Source organism: Tamandua tetradactyla, chromosome 2 (assembly GCF_023851605.1).
Source record: "Tamandua tetradactyla isolate mTamTet1 chromosome 2, mTamTet1.pri, whole genome shotgun sequence".
NCBI classification, from domain to species: domain Eukaryota; kingdom Metazoa; phylum Chordata; class Mammalia; order Pilosa; family Myrmecophagidae; genus Tamandua; species Tamandua tetradactyla.
This window is the reverse complement of record NC_135328.1, coordinates 192667112-192690776: the sequence shown is the minus strand read 5'-3', so window position 1 is coordinate 192690776 and position 23665 is coordinate 192667112. Positions and strand designations below refer to the sequence as shown.

The following is a 23665-nucleotide window of genomic DNA, read 5'->3' as shown; positions in this document are numbered from 1 at the left end:
GCAAAGGGGACAAAATGCACAAAAATGTGGATGAGGGAGAATATGGGGCATTTCACTCCTGAAAATGGTACAGTAAAGCTGAGAGTAATATAGAGGGAGGAATGAGAAGTTGGTAGGGCCTAGATTTCATAGGGGCCTTGAATGTCAGACTGAAGTACCTGGAATGCCTCTCTCAGCTGTGACAGGGAAGGACAGGTAGCAGCTGAGACAGAGAGCTCTCCAGATCACCTGCCTGAGGGGCTTCCCTAGCTCAGTGCCGAGGAGGAATCAGGACCCATTGACATGCTTTTTGGCTCCTTGAGTTGTGCTGCTTCATGGGTGAGTGCCCCTCACCTTGCTGGCTTCCAGTGTGAAGAACCGTCCAAGGCTGGGGGTACAGCTACCCTCCAGCCCAAGAGGATATCCCAGAGCCACCATCTGTCTGCTGGAAAAAGAACCCTTCCCTCAACTATTGCTCCTTTGTTCTTGAGGCATGGGTCAGGATTTAGGAGAACTAGGAGGTGTCCCTGCACTCCGGTGAAATCAGTAACAAGGAACGAATGAGGCCTCCAGTTGCCTCCTGAGGAAGAGTTTCATCTCTCAGACCCAGCATTCCCTCCCTCTGTAACTGGTCCTCAGCACCTCTCCATTCCTACCCAGAGGCCCCAATCCTTAACATCCTGGGATCAATGAAATCCCTCCCAACACCGGGCTTTTCTGGCTCCTCCTGCTGTCCCCACCCCTTCCTTGATTGGCAAAGTCCTCAGTTTCTGTGCTTCCCCTGCCCCCTCCCCTGCCCCATCCAGAGCCTCCTATTGCCCCCTCTGGCCTCCCAGGACATGGTGTAAGTGTCATGTGAGTCTGTGTAAGTCCCTTGCCATAGCTTTGTCCCGCTGGACTGTCAAGGTCTGTTTGCTCGAGTGCCTTGAAATGCTGTCAGTGTCTGTAGATGAAAGAATGAATCTAGACACGTGGAAAGAATTCTGACCCAGTCTGGAGGCCTGAGGCCTACTACCTGCCTGCTCCCGATTCCCATGCAAAGCCAGAAAATGGCCGGGTAGTTTGGTGAGTCAGGGCATGGGCTCTGGGGTCTGATGGGCCCGGACTGAAATCCTGTCTGTGCTGTTTTTGGGTTGCGACCGTGCATAGTTCCTAATAGCGCTGTGCCTCAGTTTCCTCATCTCATGGTGCCTATGTAAATCTGTGTCTGGTGTGTCTCGCCTTGAAAGGACAGTACACCTGACTCGAGAACACACAAGGTTCCCTGCTGCCAAGAGGCTTGAATCTGAGCCCCTCATAGGCTACGTGATTGTGGGCAGGCACTGTGTTTCAGGCTACCAGCTTGGCCAGGATACTTTGTCCTCTCTCTGCAAACCTCCCATCACCTGTTCCCCCCATCTTCATCTCAGCTGTTGCCCTTGCTTCCTATATCTCTGGGAAAGAAGAAGCCATCAGAAGACAGTTCCCATGAGCTCCTGCCACTGCCCCATCTGTTTTTATTTTTTTATTTTTTTTTGCATGGGCAGGCACCGGGAACCGAACCCGAGTCTCCAACACGGCAGGAGAGAACTCTGCCTGCTGAGCCACCGTGGCCCTCCCACCCCATCTGTTTTGATGCCCATTTGTTCTGCCTTTCCTGGGCTTCTGAAGATGAACTGTTCGGGCTCCTGGAAGAGGCTGACCCTCCAGCCTGACAGCAGATCCCACCCCTGGGCATGAGTCAACAGCATCACCCCAACAACTCTCCCTCTTGCCTTCATCTTCAGCTCTGCCTTCTCTACTGGAACTTCTCACAGTCCCACAAATAAGCTGTTATTTTTTTGATCTTAAAGAAATAGCTGCCACCACATTTTTTCTCTTTCCCTTAAGTAAAGCTCCCTGACAGGATCATCTCCATCTACTGACTCCACTTCCTCTTCTCCCAGTCTCTCTTGCACGGGCTCCCATCAGGCTTCCCGCCCTATCACCCCACCCAAACTGCCCTTGTCAAGGTCGCCAATGACCTCCACGTTGCTCATTCTGCAACAAAATGGTCAGTTCTCAGTTTTCTTGCACTTGGCTTAGCAGCCTTTGACATAGGCGCCCACTCCCTCTTCCTGGAAACATTTTCTCTATTTGGCTTCTGGAAACATACCCAGAGTTCCCTTCTACCTCTCTAGCTGCTCTGACTCGGTCTCCGCTGGGTCCACCTCTCATCTTTGACTTCTTGGTATGCCTTGGGGCTCCAAATGTTAGCGTGGCCCTCTCTCTAGGTGATCTAATCCAGGCCCATTAAATACCATCCACATGCTGATGTGATCCGCCCTAACCACTCTTCTGTCCTCCAGACTTAAAATGCCAACTGCTTTCTCAACATCAGCACTTAGAAACTAATAGTCATTAAATGTCCCCCAAACCTGCTCCTGTCTCTGATAATGGTAACTCTATCCTTCTAGTCACCCAGGCCAAAAAACTTGCTGTCTTCCTTGTTTTCTCTCTCTCTCACACCTGAGAGCCGACCCATTAGCAAATCTTATTGGCTCTACCCTAAAAATATATCCTAGATCTGACCCTTCTTACTACCTCTGCCACCACCACCCTGGTCCAAGCCACCATCCCCTCTCACCTGGACTATTGCAATAGCCTGCCAATCTGTTTCCCAGCTTCCACCCTTCTCCTTCAGTCTCTTTTTAACCTTGCAGCCAGAGGGATCCTTCAAAAACTTGAATCAGCTCATGTCAGCCCACAGCCCCAAATCGTGCAATGGCTCCCATCCCACTCAGCATAAATGTCAAAGTTATTATACTGGCCTACAGGCTCTGGCCCCTGCTACCCTCTGACTTCCTCACCTCCACTCTCCCCCTTACTCACTCCAACCCATCCACACTAGCCTTCTTACTATTCCTTGAACATGCCAGGCATGCCCTTGCCCCAGGGCCTTTGCACTTGCTCTTCCCATTGCTAGGAATATTCTTTCCTTAGATAACCACATGGTTTATGCTCCTTCTTCCTTCAGGTCTTTACTCCAATGCCTCCTTCTCAGGGAGGCTTTCTAACTGGATCCCCTATTTAAACTGTCTATTCTACCTCAACATTCCCTAACCCTGTTCCTTAGCCTTTATCATAATTATATATCTTATTTATTTATTTTTTGTTTGCTTTCTCTCTCACACCCTAGAATGTAAGATCCACAAGGGCAGGAATTTTTGCCTGTTTTGCTCACTACTACATCTCCAGCACCCAGACCACCACTTGGTGCAAGGCAGGTACCTGAGACATCCTGTACACAGTGAATGAATGAATGAACCACCCAAGCCTCAGACCGTTCTTTTAGAGAATGGGCACACTAATGGAGCCCACCTTGTGGGGTCTCACGAGGATGCACTGAGCTGCATGTAGGGGTTGTGTTCCTTGCCTCAGCCCCGCCCCTGTGCTGTGCTGGGAGTGGGAATCTGGGCTGGGCCAGGACATGCTGCACCTGGCTCGAACCCATGGCAGTTCCTGCCTCTTCCTGGGTCCTCCCAGGGGGTGGCAGACAGAGCCTTACCTGGGTGGATGTCCTGGAACAGGGACTTCCAGATCGTGTACTGCAGGGGGCCTGTGTACTTGGAGGTTGGGAAATCTTCGTAAGTCAGGTTTGTCTCATGGACCTTCCCCTTGAGCCTGGGAGGAGAGCAGAAGAGCAGGCAGCATTAGGGGCTGGATTCCTGCCCCCACATCAACTTGGGGCTCCTGTGGCTGCCTTCGGGGCATCGACCTGGGACGAGGTCATGGGTGCGAAGTTGTCTGGACCCAGGTCCAAGTGCCTGCCTGGGCCACTTCCTTCTTCTCTAGCTACCGGCCTCATCTCACCTTTAAGATGGGAACTAATGATAGCACCCACTTTCCAAGAAGAGTGTGAGGACTGCACAGCAGAATGCATGTAAAAGGCTTGGCTCATGGTGCTGATTCGGTTAACTCTTAGTGTTAATCATCCACAAACCAATAACAACAGGTGTAATGGCTTTTAAGAGGGCTTTGGAGCCAGAGACACCTGGATTTGAATTGTGGTTCCACCACTTACTAGATGAGGTACTCTGGCCAGTTGATCTCTGGGACTCAGTTTCTACCTACGTAAAATGGGGATGACAGTGGTACTTACTTCCCAAGGGGGCTGGGAAGGCTATAATCATATAAGTATTATTCATTATTATAAATATTATTATAAACCAGTGTAACATATAATATAAATGTTATATTTAGTATAGTTATATAACATAATTATAACAAATAATTATAAGTAACAAATATAACTATATGATTATCTATATCATTAAATATTATTTATTATCTATGATATATACATTATATACTATACATTGATAATATAAATATTAAAGTCTTTTGCCCAGGCTCTGGTACACAGCAGGTGCCCCATAAATGTCTGACGAAGGTTCGAATGAATGCATTCTCTACTAGTCAGCACATCTGCCTCCATGGCTTGGGGAGGGGACACCCTCGTGGGGAAAGTCCCCGGCAGGTGAGCACCTACCGCTCGGACAGCGAGGCCACCCCGGCCAGGAAGGTGTGCCGGTCGGTCTCGGCCAGCCGCTCCTGCAGGATCTGCGCCCCCTCCTGCACCTTGCGCAGCTGCTGGCTGTAGCGCTGGACTTTCTGCTCGATGTCGGTGAGCGTGCGGGCCGTGTCCGCTTCCAGCTCCTCCAGCATGGCCTTCTGCCGCTCACGCAGCAGCCGGTGCAGCCGCTCAAAGGCCTCGCCGATGGTGGTCCGCAGGCTCTTGGTGGAAGACTGTGGGCGACAGTCATTAGGGATTAACGCGGGGTAGCTGATGGGGTGATCCCTGGGTGAGAGGGGGAAACCAAGAGCCTGGGCACGCCGGAGGTGGGAAAGGGCACGCTTGGTGGAGGGAAGGGCATGTGCCAAACATGGTCATCTGAAAGGACTTAGCCCAGCCAGGGATAGCAAGAAGTTCTATGCGGCCCATTAGGAAAGTTAATGAAATGGTCCAGGAGAGACAATGAGGCTTGAACTAGGAGAGAGGCAGAGACTGGGGGAAAGGGATACAGTTAGCAAGTCACTTAGGAAGGGAGACTCTTTGGGCCGTTGGCAGGTTGTAGAGGTGCAGGAGAGAAAGGAGTCAAGGACGATGCTCAGATTTCTGGTTTGGGGGTGGTAGAGATGGAGAAGCTTGGGCGAGGGGCAAGAAGGGATGCAGGGTGAAGATGCCGAATTCAGTCTGGCATACAGTGAAGACTTTCTTTAAAAATCACTCATTGGGGCTCAAGGAAATATGACACGATCAAGGAAGTCAAAGAGCTTTATCAACTGCAAAGTGCTGGGCAAATCATTTGCCCTGTCCTGCCATCCTTGAGATTCCCCAGCCAAGGGGTGAGAGCTGGAGGACAGGGCCATTTTCAGAGGAGATAAATAGGGACTTGTGTAGTTCTCTCTGACCCGGTGGGCAATGGCCAGACTCAGGAGAAGGAGGGCTAGCAAAGGGCACAGGTCTTGGTGCCTGAGAACCTGGGAAAGAATCCTGGCTGTGGCAAGAAATCTCATTTGCCAAAGATCTCAAAGCCTCAGTTTCCTTGTCTGTAAAAGGGATAACAAAAGCTACATCTCAGGGTCATGGAGAAGATGAAACAAAGGAGTATTTGTAAAATGTGTGCTGCATTTCTAGGCGCAGGGAAGGAGCTTTATTATTAAAAAGGAATTCATTCTAATGGGCATGTCCTAGAAGTCTCCATCGAGAGGTGGCTTCTGCGCTGGAGCCTGAAGGGTGAACAGGATGTCAGGTGGGGGGTGGGAGGGGGCGGCCAGAGGGAACAGCAGGAGTAAAGGCTTAGAGGAAGGATGGCCCGGGGCGCAGAAGTCCAGCCAAGCTGCTGCAGTGTGTGGGGCCTGCCTCTGCAATTTGACTTTGTGGGATTCTAGCTGGAAGTTCACAGAGTCAGAGACCCTGCTGTGTGCAGCGCCCAGGGCTCTGTGGGATGTTCAACAAAGGCTCAATTAGGGCCTGTTCCCTCCCGGACGCAGCCTGAGGAGGAACTGCTGGCAGTGGGCCAGCCTCGCTGCGCATGCCCACCCAGAGCGCCAGGCAGACAAAAAGGGGGCAGAGGAGAGGCTGGGGACGGATGGCCGGGGAAGGCGGAGGCTTCTGCAGCGGCACATTGCTGATGGGGAAGAGGGGGTCTGCCCTCTCTGCACCGGCTGGAGCTGCTTTCCAAAGGCCCCCAGATCCTCTGAACACCTCCTCTAGTTCTTCCTCGACCACTGTGTTGCAGTGGAAGGTTCCCTGGGTGCCTTCTACAAATTGAAAACTCTGGTTCACATCCCACCTCTGTGGCTGCTGGGTCTCTGCCTCCTGTGTGCCTCAGGGCTCATTCGGGGCCCCTCCTCCCATTCTCACCTCCTTGTCGTCCTTCATCCATGCCTGTAGTTTCAACTCGACTGCTTGGAGAGGGCTCCCAAATCCATACCAATGGCCCTGCATGTCTCCTGAGTGCCACATCCATCTTTCCAACTGCCTCCCCGGCATGTCCCCTTTGGGGACCACATGCCCCTCCAACTCATTTGGTCTTTAATGCAACTCTCGTTTTTGCCAACAAATTTGTCACCAGAGTGATCCTTCTAATGCACAAACGGGGTCATGGCCAACACGGTATTCAGGAACCTTCCCTGGCTTCTCGATGACTAGTAAAATGTTAAATTTCTTATTCTGGCATTCAAAGCCCTTCTCAATCTGATCTTGACTTACCTCCCTGGCATTACTGCACTGCAATTCCACCTGCCTAGAATGAACCTCCCTCTACCCACCCCCCCACCTGATCCTTTATTCAATCAGCAAACTCCTACTCATCCTGCAAGACCCAGACTGAATGCTATCTCCTCTGGGATACCTTCCCTAACGTTTTCAGGCAGTCAGATGCTCCCAGACCATTTTGTAATCATTCTTCATACACTGCCTCACATTTTATGTGTCTCCCTGTCTAGATGAAGAGCCTCTCCTGGGTAGGAATGATGTCTTTCTCATCCCTGGATACCCTGTGCCCATCATAGGGCTTAACACATGGCTGAGACAGTCAGGAACTGCTTTGGGGAGATAGGAGGAAAGAAGGAAGGGTCTTGCTCTGTGATGCAGAACGGGATGCAGGCTCTATCTTCTTTCTAGGTTGGGGGCCCAGTGTTATAGCCGACCCTAAGTCGGTTTTTTTTTTATACCCACCACCACCACCGCCAACCACTTGCCCAAACAGCTCTCTCCCTGACTAAGCTATAAAAGTTTCCATTTCTTTTCACTGTAACCCAGAGGCTTTGTTTTACTGCTGCTATGCTTTGAAACTGCGTACTGTAACCAAAACAACTCCTGACCTTCCTTGTATTCCCTTATCTTGTTTTGCAACACTGAAGTCGGATGCCCTTGCACATAGCTCCTTAATGATTAATACAAGTCAGCCTAGAACGAAACACCCCAGATTCCTAAACTATCTTGCTGAACCCAGCCAGTTCTAATCAAAGTTAGCCTGCCTGACATGCACAATAGGCGAAGTATGTAATCACTGTATGCATACTCAGCAATTACACTGTCTCTGACCTTATCATCTAAAACAGCTTTGCTTATTATCCTAAGCCTGCCTTTATTTGAATGCTATAAAACACTCAAAGTTTCTCCAGTTCAGGGAGACAGATTTGAGGAAACTCTTGTCTTTGCAAAACTAGCCTTGGCTAAATAAACTTCTCAAAATCCCAGTGTCTACTGATCGACTCTTGTGCTCATCGGGTGAGGACTCACTTTTAAGCTGCAACAGTGTCCCCAGGACAAAGGAGGATGGGTGGGGAAAGGGGGAGAGGCCGGGAGTGGCTGCTCAAAGGTGGAACATCAGTGACATCAAGGACAGGAACCCCAACCATGTCCCCAGTGGATTCTCCCAACCTACTTGGCTTGCTGACCACAGAGCTATAGAGCTTGGCTTGTGGCTGCAGCAGCCTGACACACCTGGACAGTAAGCGAGCCCCCTTTTAGCTACTTACTAGTTGTGGGGCCTCAGACCATCCCTCCACCTCTCTGTGCCTCAGTTTCCTCTCCAATAAAATCGGTACAACCACAGTTCCCACCCCAAAAGATGTCTGTGCTTTCTTTTTTCACTCATTTATCTGACACCTATTCATCCCGTGCCATGCACTGTGCTAGGGAATCGTGCTGTTGTGGAGGTGACATCTGTGGGATTCAGTGAGATGATGAGGGGAAACAGTTCCCAGCACAGAGCGAAAGGTTCAATTCAACAGGTGTGCACTGTTCACTCCTGTTCTTGCTAGAGGCACCCCTGCCCCTTTAGTGCTGTGGCTGGGAAAACAGCTTCTCCCCTCCTCCCCACCGCAGCTCCCCATGTCCCTGGGAACAGGAGGAGCCGGGGTTGTTTCAGAAAAACACCCTGCCAAGAATGCATCAGCCTTCCAGGGCTGACCAAGGAAAACACGGGACCTGAGGAAGGAGATCAGATAGGCCCTCAGGCCGGGCCACTGGAGGGGCAGGCGCCAGAGGAGCGCAAGTCAGGCACCAGGTGAAATATGACCTCCAAAGCATCCATAGGCATTTCTTGTATAAACAGCCCAGTCCAGACAGGAAGCAGGGCTGGGGGAGCTGGAGGGGGAGGTGGCTCTGCAGGACCCCCCAGAGGTAGACAGATGGACAGGAAAGCGGAGGAGGAAGAGGTCAGAGGAGAAAAACAATGGGGGGTGGGGGTGGCGTTGTCGGTGTGGAAAGAAGATAATGCTGAGAAGAAACAGACCATAATATTATCCTGTCTTCCCTACCAAATCTTCCATTTGCTCATCATCATTTGAGAGGTGCAGAAACACCAGACAGATGGGGAAACCGAGTCCTGCACTGTTTCTCATTTGCTGTCCACCGAGGTTCCTTTATCCAGAGGCACTCTGGAATGTTCTCTGAAGAAATGCTTGTCATGACCTTCCCAAGACCCCACCACGGGTGGGTGGCCAAGCCGGGGCACAGACCTGCCTCTCCAATGGCCTCTCTAGGCCCCAGGGTGACCTCCGGAAGCCCAGAGCATTCCGAAGCTTCTGCTCCAGCTGCTGCTGGCAGCGCCCAGGCTAACAGACTCTGGAGTCAGACTGAAACCATCCTAGAACTTGGCAGTCAGGCCTGGGTCCCTAGCTCTTGGCCACAGAAAGTCAGGGCAGAAATCAAAGTAAGTCTTGCCCAGCAGGAGCCCCTTGGACATGTGCTAGGATCCAGAACTTCAGGGCTGGCAGGGGCCTGGGAGAGTTTCCACAGAACAGATGGGAAGATTGGAGACCAGAAAAGTTTGCAGTTTACCCGAAGTCACAAAGTGAGTTAGTGGCAGGATGAGAACCCACAGCTTCCTTCAGCTCAAAGAAAAAGGCTTTCTTTTCAAACCATTGTAGGCAGAGACAAGTGTTTGGCCCTACTTTTCAGAGTCCATAACCCCTGGCCTGAGCTAAAGAGGGGTGATGCTACCAGGGCTGAATCACAAACCAACAGGAGAGCTTCGGAGATGATCAGCGAGGGGACATGCCCAGGGTTGGCTCCTGGGACAACAGGCATGTTTAATGACTGGGAGAAAAGGGGGACAGTCTACATTCTTCTAACCCTGCAAGATGCCAGAGTTTCCAGAAGATTCCTGGTCCCACCCCAACTTCCACCCAAAGAGGGAAGGGAGAAAGAGCTCCCAACTCACCTTGGCCCTGAAAGGCCACTCTCACCCCTGACCTACCCAAATCCTTCCACCCAGGTCCTGACCTGCCCAAATTCTTGTTCTCAGTCACCTTGGGCTGGACCCCGCCCCCCATGCAATGCCAGGTTAGGCTCCGCAAAGCTCCGCCCCTCCAGCGCGCTCGAGTCCCGATCCCGCCCCTTTATTTGCATAACTGCCCCCACCCTCTCCAAGCCCCGCCCCGCCCCGCCCCCTCAGGCCCCGGCCAAACTCACCTTGGTTTCCGCAAGTTGGCGCTTAAGCAGCTGCAGCGCCTCGGTGTGCTCCCGCTCGCTGTCCTGAAGGGCCTGAAGCTGCTCCTTCAGCTCCCTCTGCAACACACACAAGGCCGGGATGGGGGCCAACGCCAGACCCGACCCAGGCTGCTGACTGGGGGCGTTCCCTAGTGATGAAGGGCCCAGACCTGGCCGCTGATAGGCTCTGAGAGTTATCCTGGACACAGTCCAATCACCACCAAGTCCTGTTGCGTCCACCTCCTAAATAGCTCCCTATCTTCTCATCTTATATCTGTAATTGTGCCTCCTTTGTGGCCATCCCAGGAGCCTCTGGTCTGTCTGTCTCCACCCACCTCTAGGTACCTCCCTGGCAGGGACTGGCCACGTGGCTCCCTGCTTAGAATTTCCTGGTGGGATGCAGAGTTCTACCACAGCCCATTGCTACGTTCTCTGAGCACCTGCCATGGGGTTGGCTCAGCCGTTTGCTGGTATTAATTCATTTGATCCTGTTGATGATTGTGAGATAGGCACTATTATTATTCCCATTTTCCTTTGGAGGAATAAGCACAGAGAAGTCAAGAAACCAAGCCAAGAGCATACAGCTGAGGATAAAGGTAAAGGTAAAGGCAGAACTGGAACCCAGGCTGTCTGGCTCTGGAAATAACGATCTTGATACCCGGTAGCACATATTCTCCCCATAACAACAAAAACCCACGCTAAACAAAATCTCAACATTTTAGATAATGATAGAATCAGTAGTACTGATTTTTCCTTTTGCCTTTGGTTCTAAAATGGCTGCACAATGCACTGTTACTGATCTTGTCTTCATTTACAAATCTGATATTTTGCTCACCATAGTTGATTTTTTGTTTATTTTTGTTTGTTTGCTTTTGGCATGGGCAGGCTCCAGGAACCGAACCCGGGTCTCTGGCATGGCTGGTGAGAATTCTGCCATTCAGCCACCATTGCCTTCCCTACCATAGATTATTTTTGCATTAATTTTGACTAAAAAAAGTTTCATTAAATATTATCTCGATTATTGAGGTTTTCTTGGTGCCCCCATAAATCTTGCACTGGAAGCCAATGCTGCACTTGCCTCACCCTAGTCCCATCCCTTCTGCTTCACCTGCCTTCCCTTCCTCCTATCTAGCCAAAGCAGCCTGCTTCATGTTCCTCCATCATTTTCATCTTTTTCCAGCCGTAGGACTTTGCTATTCCCTCTGCCGTGTGCACTCCACTCTCAGATCATCTCCTGGCAATTCCTTTTTATTAATTACATATCAACGCAGACACTCCCTCCTCACAGAGGGCTTGTCTGATGGGCCATGGATAGTACCTAGCACCTCCCCGCACTCTGCCACACACCCTTTTTCACAGTTCTCATAGCACCTTAGGTCAGAAATGATCCTGCTCACTTAGATGTGACTGCTTGTCTATTGCTGGTCTCCTGCACTAGAATGGGAGCTTCCTGAGGGCAGGAGTCTCATCTGGCCTGGACATGCCCTAGCACAGTGCCTAACATAAAGTACATCCTCAATAATTACTTGTCAAGCGAATGGCTGGGGTGGGGAGGTGGGTGGGCCGCAGCCAGGGCCCAGTGTCTGCACTCAGTCTATTCCTCCTCTATCTCCACACTAGCCCATGAGTCCTCCTGGGGAGGCCCCCTTACTGTTCCCCGTCACATTCCCGGCACCCAGAAATGGCCCAGCGCTGAGATGAGCTGCAAGAAAGTTGCTGTGTGAATGACATGGAAGCAGCTGGAGTCGGGACGTAGGTTCACCAGTCAGCCAGGACTTCGTATGGGGCCAGGGCAGCTGACTTACGTGCTCACGCTCACCCCTGCCTGCTTGTTCTTGTCCACCATGCAGGGCCCTCCAGAAACATTTAGTTCAACTCATTTTACAGATTAGGTAGTAACCTGGGAAAACCTAGTTGTGAAAAGATGCTAAGAGAAGAATGCAGGAAAACAAAACATCTTTGCTTCCTGTGGTCAGTCACTCAACCAATATGTGCTGAACAATCACTATGCATCAGGCACTCTTGAGGCACTGGGGATCCATCAGTGAACAAGACAGGCATGGCCCCTTGCCCTCAGGAGCTTCCTGTCTTTGGGGGATGACTGCAGTAAACAAAGAAAATAATAAAAGAATCAGATAATTACCAACTATGCTCTGTGCGCTAGAGAAAATAAAGCAGTGGGGGAATAGGGGGCAACTTTAGGTAGGGTGGTCAGGGAAGCCTTCTCTGAGGAGGTAACACCTGAGATAACACCTGAAGGGTAAAGAGGAACCAGCCAGAAAAACAGGGGTAAGATAGAAAATGGGAGTGGCTGGCTTCTGAGAGTGGAGAGCTTGAACGGATGTAATGGCTGGAACTGTGGCAGCCACCTCAGTCCACGAGGCTACATTATAGATGGAGCTGATGCAAGAGAAGAAAGAAGGTGTTTGGATCCTTGAGGACTATGGGGCAGCCACATCATCCCATCATTGGACTCAGTGATCTGCTGGGAAGCCAGCTATCCAGAAAACAAAACAAAACAAACTTCTGACTTGTAGCATTTGTTGATCTGTTAGGTATAAATGTTTCCACCAGGGCCAACTTCAAGCTACCAATGTGAGGTTGCTGAACATGGAGTTGGGTAGAGATGTGCCCAGTCAAGTCTCAGAAGCTGGTGTGAGCCAGCTCTAGCATGCCACTGCCTGGAGTCCTTTCATATAGATCTTGCTTTACACGAGAAAGAAAAATAATTGCATCCACTTTAGTCAGGTCTCTATTATGAACAGCTGAAAGTCATTCCTAACAGCCAGATCCATGTGCATACTGAATCCTTGGAGCAGTGAATGCCTGTTCACTTACAAGCACAGAACAACCACTTCTCAGCCCCCCTGCCCCTAACCCCTCACCCCCAGACAGCCTTGGGTCTGTCAAGCTCAGGACAGAGTTTGGCTGAGATGCAGATTTTGAGGAGAATGGGCTGAGTGCTACCACTCTCCCACCCCTTCTTGGTGGTCCCCATCGGTCCAAGGAAGACCCAGCCACCCAGAGAGTTCTTCAGCATTTCTGGGAAACTGTCCTGGAGGTTGTGTTCTTCACATTGCTTGGAGCGCCAGACAGACTGGGACAAATTCTTCCTCCTTCCTTTTGGGGTCAGGGAACAACAGAAGCTGGCCTGCCTCTTTTCCCTGGACTCTGGGGGCTGTGGAACACTCGTTCTGTGCCGGGACCTACTTGGGCCCCACACGGTGCTATGTCAGGCACAGAGAGAAGGATGAAGGACAGGAGGTGGGCAGACACCTTGGGGAGACAGACAGGGGCATGGACATTTACATCACATGGACTACAAGACTGTAGCAAACCTAGTCCCCTTCCAGTTCCCCTCTCAGTGAAGGGCAACCCCCTGTCCCCCTGCACTGCCATCCAAGTCAGAAATCTGGGAGGCATCCTTCACACTGCCCCCCCCCCCCCCGCCACGTCCCATCAGTCATCAAGTTCTGCTCTGGAATCAGAGCTGCCCCCAGTTAGGATTTCATCACCTCTTTTCTGAACTGTGGCCCCAGGCTCCTCCCTGCCTCTATAATCTCTCCTGCTGCCCCAACTGACCCACACAGCAGCTGGAATAATCATTCTAAAGGATAAATCTGTCCCTGCTTCTCCCAATGTTCCCCTCTGCAAGATTTCCACATTACCTGGGAAGAAGGGCAAAAAGCCTTAAGTTGGCATTCAAGACCCTTTACCACCGGCTCTGACCTTCTCCAGCCTTAACTCTTGGTCCAAACCTGCGCTAAAATGGCAGCCATTAGCTACATGTGCCTATTTAAGTTAAAATTGCTTAAAATTAAATAAAATTCAAAATTCAAAATCCGGTTCCTCAGTTGCACTGGGCGGGTTTAAGCACTCAGTAGCCATATGTAACTAGTGGTTACTGCATTGGGCAGCACATGTGTAGAACATTTCTATTATCCTAGAAATTTCTAAGGGACAGCACTGTCCTAGATGGTGCTAAGCATTTTGTAAGCACTCTCCCTCTAGGTCTTGGTACATGCTGTTTCCTGTGTCTGGAATGCTCAGTCACACGTTTTTCCTCCACTTGTTGAACTCCTACTCATCCTTTGAGGCCCAGATCAAATGTCACCTCCACGGAAAATCCATATCCCACACTACCCTCAGACACTCCTTTATGTGCACGGTGCCCTACATAGTCCCCATCATAGCACATATGGCTTTTGAATTGCAAGGTTACCCACCAATCTCTGCCACGAGACTGGGCCCTCGAGGGCTGCGTCCGAGTCTGACAGTTTTTCCAACCCTCAGGTCCTAGGACAGGAACAGGCACAGAAACGCGCCTCTAAGGGCTTGCAGAATGAATCTGCTCAGGAAAGAGGCTGGTCAGAGCTCACCTGTAGAAGATGGGTGGGGAGAGTCCCAGGCAGGCAGCTCTCTCAAGGTAGGCTAGGTGCAGACCCTGAGGGAACAGCTAACTTAGGGAAACCAAACCCCATAACCCACAGGGGAGGACTGAGGAGCATCCTTGGCTCTGTCCCCACAAGGGTCTCCTTCCAAGCCTGGGATCTTCAGACCTGGGCCAGGGACTGGCTCTGCACCCACTGGCTGTGACCTTGAGCACATCACCTCAACTCTCTGTGCCTCAGTCGCTCATCTGCAAAATGGGGATAATACCACATCAAGGTGTGGGAAGGTGAAATCATAGTAGGGAAGGAGTGTTTAGCTTCACAGTGCCCAGAGCCTGACGTGCCCTGGATACTCGGGGGTCAGAGCCATCACCACATCCCCCACGAGGCTCCCCAGTGACTTCTCTATGTCCTCGCAGCTCCCTGTGTCCAGGCCCCTCCTCCAGGGATCATCTGGCCTGGCCCTTTTGGATTTCCGGCACAGGAAGCAGAGGCTTAGGATCAGAAGGGCCACAGGCGGGCATGGTTCTGGTTTGAGTTTCACAGGAGTTTGTGTCACCTGATTCTCACAACTCCATGGGGTTAGTGCCACTGCTACCTCAGTTTACAGAAGGAAAAATTGAGGCTCAGAGACATTAAGCAGCTAGCTTGTAAGAAGCAGAGGCGGGGCTCTGAGTAATCCAAAGTCCATGCCAAAAACAGCTCTGCCGCTCTGCCTCCCATTCAGCTCAATACAGCAGTCATTTCTGTGCCCCCACCAACAGCCAGGCTTTGCACAGGCCACTCCGAGGGCTGGAGACAGAGCCCTTCCCATTAGGAGTTCACAGGGAGGCGGAGACGTGAGTAGGCAGAATTTAGAGAGAACAGGACAAACATGGAGAATGGAATCCAGTCGCCATTACCTGGCTGTGTTTGTGACAACTTCCCTCTGCCTCAGTTTCCCAATCTGCAAAGTGAGGTTATTAATAGCACCTGCTTCAAAGGGTTGTTGTTGGCACGAAATGGCTTGATTCATGACCAGGTATGACTGGCACACAGGGTGTGTGTGCTCAATCAATCTGAGCTGTTGTCATCGTCATCATCATACTTACAATTACACGTGAAATAGGAACTCAGAACTGGGGCAGTCTCAAGAGGAGAGTTTATATCTGGTGTTAGGATCAGGGAAGATGGAGGGGCAGAGTTCCTTCAAGTCTCCAAGATGGGGCTAGGACATTCCAGGCAGAGGTGGGAACCGGTCGGGTAGGGGCACGCCTGGCGTGTGCAGGAAGTGTGGGGCAGGCAGGGATAGCTGGAGCCAGGTGAGTGACAGGTGGGCAGAGTCACAAGCCTGAAAGGCCAGTTGGGGCCAGCTAGAGTGGGGGTGGAGGAGGCCTTGAAGGTCAGCCTTGGGGAGGTGGACTTTACAGGGCCCTGTCAGAGCTAGGGGCAAGGCTGGATGTGGCGGGCTGGGGAGCGATGCATCTCAAATGGCAGGGCTGCAGCTCTCTGACCCTTCCCCTGCACAGAGTTATGCAAATATGTCAGCTGAGAGGCTCTGGGGCTCCCACATGTTTGGGGAGGGCAGGACTGGAGACAACCACTCCCCAAGGACAGGCTTTCTCTTCTTGGAGGCCACCCCTCTCCCCAGCCCAGAAAACAAAGCTGCTGCAGGAAACCCTCTCAGCCCTGGCTTCTGGGATCCTTCTTCCCCCCTCACCGAGCAGTGCTGCCTGGTGGTAACAGCATGAACTCTGGAGTCAAAAAAATATGGGTTTGAAACCTGGTTTTGCCATTTCCTTGAGCAGGTCACTTCTTTTTCTTTCAGGGCCCACTTCACAGAGCTTCATCTATAAAGTGGGGATAAAAGGTGAGATGACCCCTGTGAAAAGGCTCACCGTGGTGCCTGGCACATGGCAGGTGGTAAAGGCCCTCTTCCCTCCTCTCATACCCTGGCAATGCTTTCCCATTTCCTCTTTGACCCAAGGATGCTAGAAATCTTAGCACGGCAAATGTAACCTGCCTCTTCTTTTTCCTCCCCCACCTCCAATTTCTCTTCTATGCCCAGAACCCCTGACGACAGGCCTGAATTCTTCTCTCTCTCCAAGTCTCAGTGCTCCCTGCCCACTTCTGAGCCTCCCAGTCTATAGCAATACCTCCCGGCTCTGCCCCCTGCCCCCAGGGTCTCCCCACCAGTCCAACCCTGCACTGCCCCAGGGCGTGCTTTCCATGTGGCCCTGACCAGCCACCCACTTGCTTAAAACCCATTCCTGGTCCCCTGGAGGGTGGGGGCGAGGGTGTATTCGAGGCCGTTCACGTGCTGGTCCAGCCTCCCTTTCCCATTCTCCAACCACAATGAACCCCCTGAACATGTGCTTCCCTCCATGCCTGCCCCTGGTCAGTCTCAGACAACCAGGATTAAATACCTACACCACAGCACCAGGCATAGACGAAGCGCCCGGTAGGTCTTTGGCTTTTGTGTTTTAGAGTTATGGTTACTGTTGTTTTAGTCACTCCCTACCGGATCTTTTCCTCTCTATAAAATAGATATCCTGGGGTCCCCCACTTCAACCCTGACTTCCTATCCTCTGGCCTGTGCTCAGCTCAGGTGTCCCAGAGGGACAGGGCATTCCTGGCAGCCCACGGACACCTGTGAAGAGGGAAGTAATGATGCCATCAGCCAGCCCCAAGTTTGACTCACAGCCAGCCTCGCCCCCACAGAGGCTGCTGCCTGCACATACATACTTCCCTCTTCCGGAAAAAGTAACAGCAGAAACCTTTTCCCTAGGTCAAAGACAACAGTGCGTTTGCATCTGCTACCTCTTTGGATAGGCAGATCTATGTTTTATTTCTCTTCACACAAAAAGTGGGAAGTCTTGTTCTTATTTCCATTTCCCAGATGGGGAAAAGGGGTGCAGAGAAGGCAACACCCTGGGCCAGGACTTGAACTCAAGCCCATAACCTGCTCTTTCTTGCCTCTATGCCTCCGGATCACCACACCCAGCTTGTCAGGGGATCCTCCAAAGCTTATGCACCGTTGTCTTCCTCGGCATGAAGGAGGCCTCAGGAAAGGTTCCAATGGTCACAGTGAGACCTGGAGGGGGCGGCTGGCATGGAATCGGATCCCCTCTCTGGGGTGTTAGAACCTGAGATGGCCAGAAAGCCGGATGCAATGCCTGAACAATCTGACATCCCAGCCACCTACCCTTGGTGTGTCAGCTGGCACAGTACGGGGCACACACAAGAGAAAGACAGGCAGGGGGTGGGTGGGAGACGGCCACCCATTCTCAGGGACATCTCAGAGGTTATGAGTGGCCCGATTAGATTGGGCTCAAATCCATTTACTGGCTGGCTTAATTTGTTTCCTCATCTGTAAAAGAAGCAAATAACAGTACCCACCTGATACAGTGTTTGAAAAATTAAATGAAGGAATATAAGAAAGTCTCCCAGTGCAGCCAGGCAGTGGGCAACGGCTCATACATACAGGCTAAGAAGCCCTAGACCCTTCTGAGGTGGAACCCCTCCCTCCCCTTTGCCCCGTGCCCAAGTGCTCAGCAGGCTACCTGGCACACAATGAAAACTCATTGCCAGGCCCAGCACTAAGCACCTCTGATACAACATCCCTGACCCTTACAGCATTTCTACTGGGAGTGCCATATTATCCCTTTGTTAGAGACCAGCCTGTGGAGACTTAGAGAAGTGACATGACCTGTCCAAGGACACCCAGCTTATAAATGAGGATGCCAGGATCTGACCCCAGTACTGGAATCTGGAGTGCAGAGCAATTCTGCCTGGCAGGTCAGAGAAAGCTTCACAGAAGAGCTGATATCTGAGCTGAGCCTTGGAAGATGAGTAGGACTTCTCTAGGCCAAGCTTCTCGCCCAGGATGATTTTGACCCCCAGGGAACGTTTGGCAATGTCCGGTGACATTTTTGGTTGTGACAATTGGGGGTGGGGTGTGGGGGTGTGTGCTACTGACATCTAGTGGGTAGAGGCCAGGAATGCTGCTAAACATCCTACAATGCTCAGGAGAACCCTCCAACTACAAAGAATTATCCGGTCCCAAATGTCAATAGTGCTGAGTAGGATGTAAAATATTGGAGTTGTCATTTATTGAGTGCTTACTAAGTGCCAGCTACAGCGCTAAATTCTTACAAAAATCATCTTACTTAATCCTAACCCCATTACTTCCAGGCTGCCAATGAGGCACCTGAGGCTCAGAGATGGTAAGTCACTTTCCTAAGGTCACAGCCAGAAAATGGCAGAGTCAGGGTTGGAGCTGCCTGGGTACAAAGCCAGAGCTCAAAACATTTCTGCCCTGCTGCTTCCAAGATTTATAATATTTTAAAAGCTTCAGGCCAACTGCTGGGCAGGGTGTCAGGAGACTACAGGCCGAGTCCAGGCCTGGCCTCCTCTGGGTCCCCCCTCCCCCCCCGCTGTTTCCCCATCTGTCAAGGGAGGGTGCACCAGACAACCTCAAGGCCCTGCCAGCTCTGAGGCTATACTTCTACAGAAGAGGGGCCCAAGTCCAGGCCCCTGGAGCCCTGGGGATGGAGCTGCCAGCTGCTGGTGGAGGAGAAGGTGTGAAGGATGGGTTCAGCTTCATTCCCAGAGCAGAAACAGCTTACGAACCCCTGCTTCCCCACCAGAATGGAGGAGTGAGGACTGGGGAGCAGAATTCTCTCCCATCCTCTTATCTAGCCCTATGTCTCAGAGAAACCAAAGAAAGGCCTCCTTCTCAGGCAAGAAAGGCAGCTCTGGGAATCTACCCAGCTGGGCACAGGAGCTCTCACAGGTAGAAGGAGAAAGGATGGGAACACGTGTGTTGGCCCAGCCTCCACCAGGAGCCAAGCACCTCACACAGCGGGTTCATCCCAGGTCAGCTTCATGACAACCGTCATAGAAGGAATCACTGTGACCCCCATTTTACAAATGAACACATGGGGACTTATGTGAAGCGACCTGCTGAGTTACGCAGACAGTTCTGACCACTGAGCCAGTGCAAGAGAGGATAAGCAGCAGTTCTGCCTTCCTCTCCCATCCAAGAATAAAAAATGTTTTAATAATGTTTGTAGAAAATATTCGTTCAACATCTCCTGCAATCCCCAGGATACAGAATAGAGTGAAAAAAACAAAACCCTGAACATAGTAACTTAGATTTCCTGGTTTGCAGACAGGGGAACCAAAGTTCTGAAGGCAGAGGCCCCTCCAGCTACAAAATCAGACAGGGGGAGAAGGGTGTGCATCAGGAGAGAGAGCTAGCCAGGTCAGGGCTGTGCTTTCTAGCCCTGGCTCTATGTCACTGTCTAGCAGTGCAGCCTTGGCTAAGTTGCATCATTTCTCTGGACCCCAGTTTCCGTATCTCTACAATGAAGAGGTTGGACTGATGTTTTCAGAGGGCCCCTCTATGCAGAGCTTTCCAGAGCTGTCAAGGGTCTCTCTTCCTCCCTGTTTATGTGACTGTACAGAAGGAGAGTAACAGGAGACTGTATCATCTGGCACAGAGGGCTTTGGAGGTGGCTATTCTTATGCACATCAGGAATGGGGTTCTTTGCTCCTAGAGCCCCTTGTCCTTACCCACACTCTGATGAGGTCTCCATCCTCAGGAGGCCAGACCGGAAAGGAGTCAGTCATGGTTTCAGGATGAAATGGGACACAGAGGGGACAATGGTGAACATGGGGCCATTCCCCCTGGGATCAACATATCTTCAAAAGCATCTGCAGGGTGTAGGCAGACTCACAGAAACTCAGACAGAAGTGGAGGAGATCCCTACCATGCTGGGAAAAGTAGTATTTAGCTCCTGCTTAATATTTCAATGACCAGAAAGTTCATGATGCCCTAAGTGGGTGCACTCCATTTTTATAAAAGCTTTGAGCTAAAAATCTGCTTCCAAACAGTCCATGGTCTGGACCTGTTCTGGTCAGGGCTGCCATTCATTCATTCATTCATTCATCCATTCATTCAACAAGCCCTTACTGGTGTGTTCTGTGGCCCAAGTCTTGTGGTCCTAGACTGGTATCCCAAAGCCAGGGATGCAGGCTGCTGGATTTAAACTGTCTAGCTAGAGTAAAGATCCCAGGCTCTAATAAGCTTGGAAACCATTGTATTAAACACTTTTAAATGAGTTTCTTTGCTACAAGATTTCTTCAAGTTTTAATATGCCAATATATACATTGAGAATTCTCCATGGAGGATAGAAAGAATATACTGTATCCTTCAAATATAATTAATCTTGTAGCACTTCTTTTTAAAATGCCATACTTATTAGTAAAGAGCAGTTGAAGAAATGTTATATGTTTGGCTAGAGGAGCTTGGGAAAGGCTTCACAAAAAGAATGTTTGAGCAGGGCCTTGAGGGTTGAGTAGGAGTTCATCAATGAAGATGGGAGGCTTTAAGCTAGACCGATGACAATCCTAAACTGACTGTGCTCCAGTTACTTTACATGCAGTTTCACTTAGTCCTCAAAGTGCTGATGAGGGTAACAAGCCATGGAGATCATCAAGAGTCTCAGGAGACTCCTCAAGGCTCATGCTCACCTCTTCTCCAACCACCTCATCTCTGGGCCTATTCGCCCAATTCTGCCAAGTCTTGGCTCCATTCTCACCTTGGCCCCCACTCTGGTTTGAACCCATAATGGTTCTCACACACATCCAACATTATCCTAGCCTTAGTCCCTCAAACACCTTGGTCCTGCCCTTGGCACCCCAATCCTCCCTCTTCACCAGTCTCCTGACCCAAATTTAGACCCATCTCTCAGATTTAGCCCTGCCCCTATCCACCTCAATCTGGCCCTGAAACTGCCCCTAGGTCTTACTTAAAGTGAACCTGATCGCGGGCCCGCCCCATCCTGCTGCCGAGTCTGTCCAAGCCCTGCTACTCTACAGTCCCCACCCATCCTTAGACCGCGACCCCATCCCCGGTGTAGCCCAGACTCTGCTCCCATGCTCATTTCTGTCTTGGTCTCCGACCCTGCCCCAAGCCTTTCTGAGGCGGTCCCAGTCCCCAAGTCCCGCCCTCGCGATCCCTGACAGGTCCTGCCCTTGCCTGTCCCCAAATCTGCCCCAGACCGGTAGCTGGTCCAGCTTTGATCTCAGTTGTCCCTGCTGTCCCACCCCATCCCTGATCTGGCCCCAAAGATGCACCTGCCCCCACTTCAGGTAGATCTCAGACCTCGCACTGGCAGCCTAGGACTCCGCCCCCCGCCGCGGCTCCGCCCATGCCCCGCCCCATATTGATTCTGATAGGCCCTGACCCTGCTGGTGGCCCCACCCCGGGCCCATTCTGACTGAGCCCCGCCCGCGATCCAGCCTTAACCCCGCCCCGCCCCGGGCCGGCGGGGCCGCGCACCTGCAGCTCCTCGAAGGCATCGTCGATGCTGGTGACCTGGTGCTGCTCGTGCAGCGCGGGCTCGTCGCAGAAGAAACAGAGCAGCGCTCGGTCCGTGAGGCAGAAGAGCTTGACCTTGTCATGCGCCTGGCAGGGTCGCACGGCCCGGCGCGCGTTGAGGATGGCGTCCAGCGGGAAGGCGCTGTAGCGTTCCACGATGTTGGCCAGCTTAAGGCTGGGCGCGAGCGCGGGCTCCGCGAACGTGCGCCGGCACTCGGGGCAGTCGCGGGCGCCCTGCGCCTCCTGCCGCACCCAGTGCTCGGTGATGCAGCGGCGGCAGAAGTAGTGCTCGCAGCCCAGGCTCACCGGGTCCTGGTAGATGCTCAGACAGATGGAGCAGAGCAGCTCGTCTTTGAGGCTGCACGCCATGGCGCCGGGGGCGGCGGAGAGGGGGGCCCGAGAAGGGGGCGGGGTGGGGGCCGTCTGAGAGCGCGCGGCGCGGTCGGGGTCAGCACCCAGGCATGGGCGCGGGGATGAGGCCGGAAGAGACAGGGGTGATGACTGCTGGGGATGTAGGAGATGCTGCCCAGGAGGGCGGTAACGCAGAGGAAAGGGTGCGGGGGTTAGGGGCTATTCGGTACGCGAGTCCGGGAGGGTGGTCTCGAGATAGTGGGTAACCCGGGGCGACTGGTGTCTAAACGTGGGTGTCTAAGGGAAGGGATTTCTGGCGAGGAGGTTCTAAGCAAGAGGACACTCCGAAGGAATGGGTGCTGAGAAGGGGACCCAGGAGGTGGGGGGAGAGGCCTTGAGGGAGATGAAATCCCAGGACGGGGGCGGAGGGGGAAGGGGGAGAAGCTCAGAGTGGAGGGCTCCGGGGAGGGGAAAGCCAGGCCGAGCCGCACCGCGACGGTGCCGGGCAGAGGAGAGGAGGGGTGCCAGCCCGCTCAGTTGCCCGATCCCGGCCCCAAGTCCCGGCCCCGCGCGGCCCCTTACCCGGGCAGGCTCGGCGGCCACTGCTCCGGACCGAGCGCAGCCTCCCAACCCGGAACCAGCCGACCTCGAGCTGCCGGCGACCGCAGCTAGCAACCCGCCCTCGAGGGCGGAACTCGCGCGACTCCGCCCCCGTCGCGGGTGGGGGGAGGGGCGGGGCGAGCCTCCAGACTGGGGAACACTCACACCCCCCGCCCCCCACCCCCGTGCCCCCCACCACCTAGCCTCCAGCTCCCCAGGGGGCGAAACGCAGCTGTTCCTTCCGAGTCTGCTCTTGGACCAACATCCAGGCCTCGCTTAGGATCCCAGCGGTGGGTGGGGGGCAGCTAATTTGAGAGGACCAAGCAGCATCTTCCTGCATCAGCAGCTTGAAGATGTAGGGAAAATATTTTGCATTAAAACAAACAAGAAGATGTCGTGTGATCTGCATAGAATACAGCTTTCACAGAATATGGAAAGTTAAAACCTGAGAAATGCCCCGTTTTGCTTAGGGCAAGTTCAATACCCCTGCACAACCAGGCTCTGGTTCTCATTTCTTCTTTGCTTTTTTTTAGGAATGCTTAGGGAAGAAGTCTGGAAATCCCTGGCCCTGGCTAATGTTTGACCCGAAGAGTCCCCTCCATTCAGCAAACATTTCTGGAGACCTATATGGGAAGAGGGGTGGGGGTAGGAGAGAGGGGGCATCATAGGAGACCTTGTCTTGTGCACCAGATGGAGAGGGGATAAGGGATTTCCAGGCAGAGGGGAAAGCATGTGCAAAAGCCTAGAGGCGTGAAAGAGGAAGGCACATTTGGAGAAGATGCAAGTAATTCTGCACGGATGGGGGTAGTGTGGGGAAGGGGCCTGGGTGAGATGGAGGGCTTGAGGTCCTGGCAAAAGAATTTCCTGCAGGCATTGGGCTTTCAAGCAGAGGAATGACTTGCTTAGATTTGGGTTTCAAGAAGTCACCGAGATGCTCATACATCATACAGCAAGGTGCTCTTTCCCTTGTGTCTGCATTTGTGCAGTGTCTGGCACAAATAAAGGTGTGTG

General features: G+C 52.3%; 1 protein-coding gene across 3 annotated transcripts in view; it reads right to left on the bottom strand.

The window, feature by feature from the left end:
- TRIM62 (tripartite motif containing 62) overlaps positions 1-22072 on the bottom strand; it is an 80495-nt gene extending 58423 nt beyond the window's left edge. For all 3 annotated transcript variants that reach the window (XM_077150413.1, XM_077150412.1, XM_077150414.1), the window contains exons 1-4: positions 21665-22072; positions 9929-10024; positions 4490-4746; positions 3506-3621 (exon numbers count right to left, since the gene is read on the bottom strand). In XM_077150413.1, coding sequence (XP_077006528.1) covers positions 3506-3621; positions 4490-4746; positions 9929-10024; positions 21665-22072 — 877 coding nt within the window. The remainder of the gene's footprint in view (positions 1-3505; positions 3622-4489; positions 4747-9928; positions 10025-21664) is intronic.
- Positions 22073-23665: the final 1593 nt, after the last annotated feature.